General features: G+C 42.7%; 1 protein-coding gene across 1 annotated transcript; it reads right to left on the bottom strand.

Annotated features, from left to right (window-relative positions):
- Positions 1-3,942: 3,942 nt before the first annotated feature.
- LOC123149399 (uncharacterized) lies at positions 3,943-5,151 on the bottom strand. The gene is made up of 4 exons (XM_044569055.1): positions 4,888-5,151; positions 4,712-4,810; positions 4,310-4,626; positions 3,943-4,224 (listed from the first exon to the last, which is right to left on the bottom strand). The coding sequence occupies exons 2-4, from the start codon at positions 4,782-4,784 to the stop codon at positions 4,120-4,122; spliced, it is 495 nt and encodes a 164-aa protein (XP_044424990.1). The 5' UTR covers positions 4,785-4,810; positions 4,888-5,151; the 3' UTR covers positions 3,943-4,119.
- Positions 5,152-8,455: the final 3,304 nt, after the last annotated feature.

Raw genomic sequence — 8,455 nt, 5'->3', positions numbered from 1 at the left:
TAGAATTTCTAGTAGAACCAATCATATATATATCATCAATGTCTCACAAACCACCATATTAATTCACACATACACACATGTATAGCTATATACAATTTCTCCTACATATGCATGTTGCCTTCGAAGCCAGTGGCATTTGCCTAATTGGTGCCTTCGGAGCACGATGACAATTGAAAGTGGTTCATGACCTGGTCGATGGGGACGGTAGCGGGTAATAGTATTCTCCCTTCGGATTTATGACCTGGTCGAGCAAAAATCTCGCTATTTCCTTTTAAAGTGCTTCTACGCGCTCCGTTTCCAGGAGCTTGTCCCGCACCTCTGTGAACTGTTAAGAAGGAGATCAATATGCATGTGTATTAGTTGTGTGACTAGATATCGATAATGGTGTAAACATTGTGAATAGTGTTCTGACAAGCGTACCCATTCCTGTCTTTGAGATCTGCTCCTTTCGGACGCCATCATGCGAATGTTCTCGCAAACGCAGAATGCACACAGATCAGTCCCCTGCGCCTGCTTCAGGGCCTTTATTACGAGAATGGAATTTAATTTGATCAGTTAATAATTAATCAAGCATGATAATTAAAGAGATGGCAGCTAGCTAGCTAGCTAGTACTACTTAATTACTTACCTTGGGTCGAAACCATTTCAGCTGTCGTTTCCATTCGCCTTCCGTGACGCTGATGAACCTTGCCCAAGCCCTGCACGCCGACAAAGAAAATGAATAAAGGGGTTATTAAATAGTTCATATCATGAAATGACGAACTAAATAGGCCGAGATATATAGTTAATAATGATTGAAATTACCTGTTGACTATCCCAAACAAGATGTTATAGTCACTATTTGCTCTGAGTAGTGAGTCCAGTATTTCAACTGTTCCGGCGTCAACTTTAATGATACACAAGATCCAGTGAAATCTGCATGCACACACGTTTGCATGTCTTAATTAAGCGGGCATATGTAAGCAAAAATATGTAGCTAGCTAGTAGGCAAAAATAGATATAATCTCGAATACGTCGTCTCGAATAATAGATATAATCTCGAATACATCGTCTCGAATAATAGATATAATCTCGAATACATCGTCTTAAATAATATATAATATTGAATAGTACATCACTGGCTAGGTAGCTAATTAAAGATCGAATACTACAGAAGAATCTAGGACACTCGCGGTTCCTGCGGCGCGGGCAGTGGACACCCAAAGAGAAGGAACTCTCACAGGATCATAGCTGAAGTCAGATCCCTGAAGAAACTGTCAGGTATTGGAGAACCTGCTGCCCTCTAACGCAACCATGTAGCGATGGACGTGCTCGTCCTCCTCCCTGACACGGCGACGTACCACCTCCGGCGGGGCCGGCTCCCTCCGCACCGAAACTGGCCCACGCGAACGCCACCAAACGAGATCAGGGTCGACGACGGGACCCGGGGCCGGATTCCTCATCAAGCGGCGCGCCCCTCCAGGCAGCACCTCCCAGTGCCAGCCCAGCGGAGCCCAGTCCCGGACATGGGTCAGTCGGACGTCGTCGCGGACGGGTCGACGACGAGGATGCGGGCCGGGCATCGTCGAGAACAAATACTAGCTATATGCCCGCAAAAAGTAACATTTTTTTAATGATTGGATTTTGATAACTAAAATTTCTAACATTTCTATATAACACTAATTATGCTATCATTGCATATGTCAAAATTCTATATGCTATTTCATACTAATTAAGCATCTAACACTAAAAACAGAAAACACAACTTTTATACATCCATTAAAAAACTAAAAAACAACATTATATAAAAAATTTCCATACTAATTAAACACTAATTATATCCTCTAACATGCATTCATACATATATACTAGTGAAAAAATAATAATCTAAAAAATCTAAACTAATAAAATACGTATATACTAATATATACATGCATTAATTCATACATATGTACGTGTGTGTGTGTGTGTGTGTTCATCATGCTTGTGTGTGTGTGTGTATGGGCTCAGGGAGGGGCGGCGCCCATGGTGGCCGCCGGGGGCGAGGGAGAGGGGTTAGAGGGGGAGAGCTCATAGCGGGGCGATGGCGACGGCGAGGCGACGGCTGGGGGCGGCGACGGGCCGGGGCGTGACAAGGGGGCGGCGACGCGGGGACGGTGCGACGGGGACGGGCCCGGGGCGGCGACGGAGACGAGGGCGGCGACGGGGACGGGGGCGGCGACGGCGACGGCGTCGATCGATCGGGGCGCGCGGGCGGTGCTTCAATGGGGAAACAGAGGAAGAAACAGAGGGAGAATGAAATTTTTGTAAGTGTTGTATATATAGAAGGCACCTTTAATACCGGTTGGAGCCACCAACCGGTACTAAAGGCCTGTTTTGGCCAGGCCAAGCGGCGGGAACCGCACCCCCTTTTGTACCGGTTGGTGGCTCCAGCCGGTACTAAAGGCCCCCCTTTAGTACCGGTTGGTGCCACGAACCGGTACTAAAGGGGGTGCGCTGGCGCAGGTGCGGTGCGCAAGTTTAGTCCCACCTCGCTAGACGAGGGGCGACCGCACTGTTTTATAAACCCCCGTGCGGTAGTTCTCTCGAGCTCCTCTCCAAAGCAGGCCTACCGGGCCTACATGTTCTGTGCTGCCCTGTTGGCCTACTGGGCCTTTGCGGGTCTGCATCCTGGTCCAACAACAGGTTGAGTTTCTAGTCGTATGCAGCCGCTCTGGCCTAGTAGGCGGATTTTTTTTTTGCTTTATTTATTTTTGAGTTGTTTTTTGTGTGTATTTAGAGTTTCTTTGTGAATATTTTTGCTTTAGGTACAAAAAATTATAAACTTTCTGTTAGTGCCCGTAGTTTTCAAATTTGAATAGTTTAAATTTTGAATTATTTGAAATTAGTGTGAATCACTAGTTTGTGAATAACTTAACTTTAAAAATCAGTAAAGGCATGAAAGAATTTGTTTGCAGATGAGTTCTCGTCCGAAACCCTGATACTCCAAAAAAGATTGTCCAGTTTGTACATGAAGTGCATCCAGTTTTTGCCGTGACCCTCTCTACTCTTTCGCACATGCTATGCAGGTGAAATGATGATACCATGCTAAATTTCAACATTTTCACAGTTCATTTTGTAGTGATTTTCAATTTCACGGTCATTTAGCTCTCTAAACAATTAGGTAAATGACTGAAGAACAATAAATGATGTCAGAACATGTTGGAAATTGATGACGTCGCTTTGAATGTTGCATACGGAACACAAGAAGTCCGGAGTTCAAATAAGTTATTAAAAATAAAAAAGAGGTGCAATGCTGGTTAATTTGCTTCAAGCCTTTCAGAATAGTGTAGACTACACTGCACATAGCTCAGTGCAATCTATGCTATTTCGAAAGGCTTGAAGCTAATCAACGTGCAGGTGAGCACTGCGCCTCTTCGTCATCGTCTCTACACTCACGGCTTATAAACCGCTCATACTGCCTCTCTCTTGGCGAGGTGGGACTAAAAATCAGCTTACTAAGAAACTCTAGTACCGGTTTATGCCATGAACCGGTACTAAAGGTCTTCGTGGGGGCCCAGCCTGACCACAGCCGCACTGGCCTCATTAGTACCGGTTCCTCGCATGAACCGGTACTAAAGGTTGCTCACGAACCGGTACTAATGATGCCCGCCCGCCTAGCCGTTGGAACCGGCACTAACGGTTACATTAGTGTCGGCTCATATTCAAACCGGCACTAATGTGCTTCATATTTGACCCTTTTTCTACTAGTGGGTGCTGATTGGTAGAAACAAGGGTGGTTTCCTGGTGGGGGGTCTGAAAGAACCTGGTGGAGAGACTTAAGAATGTTACAGGGTAAAGTGGACAAACTGATGTTTCATGAATGGAAAACGAAAATTATTGTAGCTTTGTGGCAAGATTACTAGCGTCTGTATGAAAAAGATACATAAAAGTATGAGATTAAAAAAAGGAATATTTTGAAGCTAGGAATAAAATAGTTGAATAATAATAGTAAATCTTTAAAACAGGGGGTAGATTCGAATATCCGTTACATTGTTCGCTAAAAAAATTGCTGATATATGAAACTTAGTATGGAGTTCAGATATAGATGATGTGCGTACATCACGGAGTACTGGTTTCGAAGAACTATTCTTCCTTATACTAGCCATGTAAGATTTTTGTCAACGTTGCTGGGAGGATGGCGAGGTTGCCATCTAACTGGAGTAACTCGGCCGCCATGAGTTTCTTCTGATGACCAAGTGTTTCCTGAGTTTTGCAATGAGACATGTGGGATGTGAGCGTGATGATGAAGATATAAGTTTATAGAATATAGTAGAGGGAGTTGTCTTACATTGTCAAGCTTTGTAGCAAGACCGATGACGTTGAAGTAATGAGCCATGTGAATCATACAGACGCCACTCTTGTTGCGGTCAAACAATGTGGCCGAAAGGAACTGGAAGTTTTTCTTCCAATTAGCTGCGTCAACATGCCATGACTTGGAAAACTTGTTCAAATAGGTGAAGAGGGCATCATGAAGCTTTTCTGCAATAATTAGGTGGCTGGCTTTTTGGGCAGTGTAAGAAGAAGCATCGGCCAGTGGGTCGCACATGTGGATGATCTTCCTCTTCATGTCCCAACAATACACACTCCATCCAGACTGAAGGTAAGCTGGGATAATAAACTTAAAGAATGAAAAATGTTAAACAATTTCCTTCATATGCATCAGCGGAACGTTTTAAGTTAAGATACTTACTAGGCGCGTGTTCGGTAGTTGTTGGCTTATATATTCTGGGATGAATTGTTTCTAGACAGATACCATGTCCCATACATTTTCGCCAGCGAGTATAGCAGTCTTTAGCAATAAACAAAAAGTGATTGTTAGTTGGAGCTAAGATTTTAAAGCAAAAACAAAGAACAAGTACGTCATACAGAGAAATCAGCTTCGATGTAACAGCGCCATTTCGGGGTGGATCCAGGGTATAGCAATTTGTTATCAATCTGATTCAAACGGCGGAATATGAGACATCAAGCTTCGTGGTCAAGAAGCTTGGATCCATACAACTGGTCGACAATAGTTTTACCAGCCAGAGAGCAATATCGGGGACTGGCATGTGTAATCCACGGGTTGTGATAATAGAGGTAGGGTCAGGAGAAATGGAAATAAAAGAACAAATTATTGAAACCTAAATAAGGGATATGTCATACCGGCTAAGTTCACTTGGAGGGTGGTTCCGAAAATATGAGTGAATCGCGATTAGAACGTCTGGTGGTGGATGAATGTGTAATCTACCATCAGTCCAATGAGAATCAGCGTAAGATGTGTGCAAGGTAGATACGGGGGTTGGTTTGAATGGTGAGATCTGAGCAAATACGACAACATCTTCAGGCGGGTCAGTCTCATCGGTGAACATGAGGATGCCGCCTATTAGGCTGTCAGCCCAACATTTGGACTCTTCAGTTGGTTGGTGCAATTTCGTGATTTTTGGAGTAACATCGTCATCAGCGTCATATGCTGGAAGCATAACATGGAGAGGGGAGGTTAAAAAAATAGTAAAATACATATATATATTAATGCACATGAAATGATGAGATGTAAAAAAAAATATTAACTTACAGTTTATCCTGCTTTTCTTGTGTGATGGTGTGACCTCATTAATAGTGTAAGACGAATTGGCAGCCTTATGTTTATCCTTTGGTGCTGCAGATGTGGCGCCTGACATGGAAGAAGATGTGTTAAGATGTGAAACTGTTATTGAATAATGTTTTTTAGTATACTAGTTACCTTCAGACTTAGACTGCTGCTTCGAATGCCGGTACAAATTAGATAAAAGAGGGCTTTCAGGTGGCTGCAGTTCTTGTGCAATGCATGTTGTCCCATGGAGCGTGCAACAGATGCAACTTTTAGATAAGGTGGACAGAAGGCTGTGAAGAAATCTAGTGTTCTCTTCATGAACGGATCGCTTCAATTCATTGCAGGATTTAAATGAAACAGCGTTGTGCTGATTGAGGAGTATGCCGAGCTTGGAATGTGCCTGTATATAAAAATGAATTATATATTTACTGGGAGAAATTATGTGGTGCTGCAGAGTGGTTTAAAAAAAGAGTTATATGTTTACCAATTGTGGGTAGTTAGACTTGAGGATGCTGCAGAATTCTGATGGGGTAGGAATGTTAGTCAAGAATGAAGAAGTTCCAACAGAAACAGGTTGAGGATTGTCTGTAACAATAGTTTTTTTTGAAGGAATAAGTGGTTTCTTTGATGCCATCATATTTTGCATCAGTTTTTGAATCCCAAATAGAGCGCATGTAGCATATCTGAGAATGGTGACGTATCTGAAAATAAATAAGGGAATTAGTGCAGTGAACTCAAATTTCATCGGCTCCAAATGAATGGATTGGGTAATTACTACAGTATAATACCTGGCCTACGGAGAAATCTGGGGGCCCGGGGCCAATTTTAGAGCACTGGATTATCATCTTCCTGATCCTCGATTCATCGAAGCTGGATATGGGTGGGTACGAATTGTGAGGCAGGTTTAGCATGCCAACGTCTAGGTTGTCAAGATAGAAGATCTGCAATTGAATAGAATTTTAAATTATGGTTGATTGGAGGAGACAAAACAATAATCTTGCATGTAATGCAGAAAACAAATTATGTTTGATAGGTGATAATACCTGGAAAAAAAGGTGGCATCCATCAAGTGAGTAATTGGTCTATTGTTTTGAATGTCTTGCTTTACTTTCCAGCAAGCCGCCAGTAAATCAGCAAACACATAATCACAAAAGTTGAAATCTGTAATTTTATCAGTGTTTGCGATAGCTGACCAGTAATCTATGATGGCATGGTCGTGCTTACTGGACGGGGTCAGGATGTGGCCCATGCAAAAGATCACGAAATCCATATTGAAACAGTCAATCTCTAAATTGCTGGCAGTTGATTCATTTAGATCTTTCATTATAACCAATTCAACACATTTGAGCACTTGATTCCCCTTCTCAGGCATACCCAAGACAGATCTAAAAAACTGAACTGAACTTTCTGCTTGTTGATATTCAATGATGTGTATGTCTAGGTTGCCACATGGGATACCGAAAACTTTGTGGATATCCCCTGGCCAGAAACTAATGGATCTATCATGAGATAGTCTGATGCATCTGTTGGGCCCATCTACCATGCTCATGAGCCATGTGCTGAATTTCAAATTGAGCTTAGAAATAGCGGGCAGACGCAACATGCCACCAAAACCAATTTCTACTACAGGTGGGATGTGAGCGTGATGATGAAGATATAAGTTTATAGAATATAGTAGAGGGATACATTGTCAAGCTTTGTAGCAAGACCGATGCAGTTGAAGTAACGAGCCATGTGAATCATACAGACGCCACTCTCGTTGCGGTCAAACAATGTGGCCGAAAGGAACTGGAAGTTTTTCTTCCAATTAGCTACGTCAACATGCCATGACCTGGAAAACTTGTTCAAATAGGTGAAGAGGGCATCATGAAGCTTTTCTGCAATAATTAGGTGGCTGGATTTTTGTGCAGTGTAAGAAGAAGCATCGGCCAGTGGGTCGCACATGTGGATGATCTTCCTCTTCATGTCCCAACAATACACACTCCATCCAGACTGAAGGTAAGCTGGGATAATGAACTTAAAGAATGAAAAATGTTAAACAATTTCCTTCGTATGCATCAGTGGAACGTTTTAAGTTAAGATACTTACTAGGCGCGTGTTCGGCAGTTGTTGGCTTATATATTCTGGGATGAATTGTTTCTGGACAGATACCATGTCGCATACATTTTCGCCAGCGAGTACATCAGTCTTTAGCAATAAAAAAAAGTGATTGTTAGTTGGAACTAAGATTTTAAAGCAAAAACAAAGAACAAGTACGTCATATAGAGAAATCAGCTTCGATGTAACGGCGCCATTTCGGGGTGGATCCAGGGTATAGCAATTTGTTATCAATCTGATTCAAACGGAGGAATATGAGACAGCAAGCTTCGTGGTCAAGAAGCTTGGATCCATACAACTGGTCGACAATAGTTTTACCAGCCAGAAAGCAATATCGGGGACTGGCATGTGTAATCCACGGGCTGTGATAATAGAGGTAGGGTCAGGAGAAATGGAAATAAAAGAACAAATTATTGGAACGTAAATAAGGGGTATGTCATACCAGCTAAGTTCACTTGGAGGGTGGTTCCGAAAATATGAGTGAATCACGATTAGAACGTCTGGTGGTGGATGAATGTGTAATCTACCATCAGTCCAATGAGAATCTGCGTAAGATGTGTGCAAGGTAGATACGGGGGTTGGTTTGAATGGTGAGATCTGAGTAAATACGACAGCATCTTCAGGCGGGTCAGTCTCATCGGTGAACATGAGGATGCCGCCTATTAGGCTGTCAGCCCAACATTTGGACTCTTCAGTTGGTTGGTGCAATTTCATGATTTTTGGAGTAACATCGTCATCAGCGTCATATGCTGGAAGCATAACATGGCG

This window comes from Triticum aestivum, chromosome 7A (assembly GCF_018294505.1).
Source record: "Triticum aestivum cultivar Chinese Spring chromosome 7A, IWGSC CS RefSeq v2.1, whole genome shotgun sequence".
Taxonomy (NCBI): domain Eukaryota; kingdom Viridiplantae; phylum Streptophyta; class Magnoliopsida; order Poales; family Poaceae; genus Triticum; species Triticum aestivum.
Note: the sequence above shows the minus strand (reverse complement) of the source record. Positions and strands in the feature narration are given on the sequence as shown.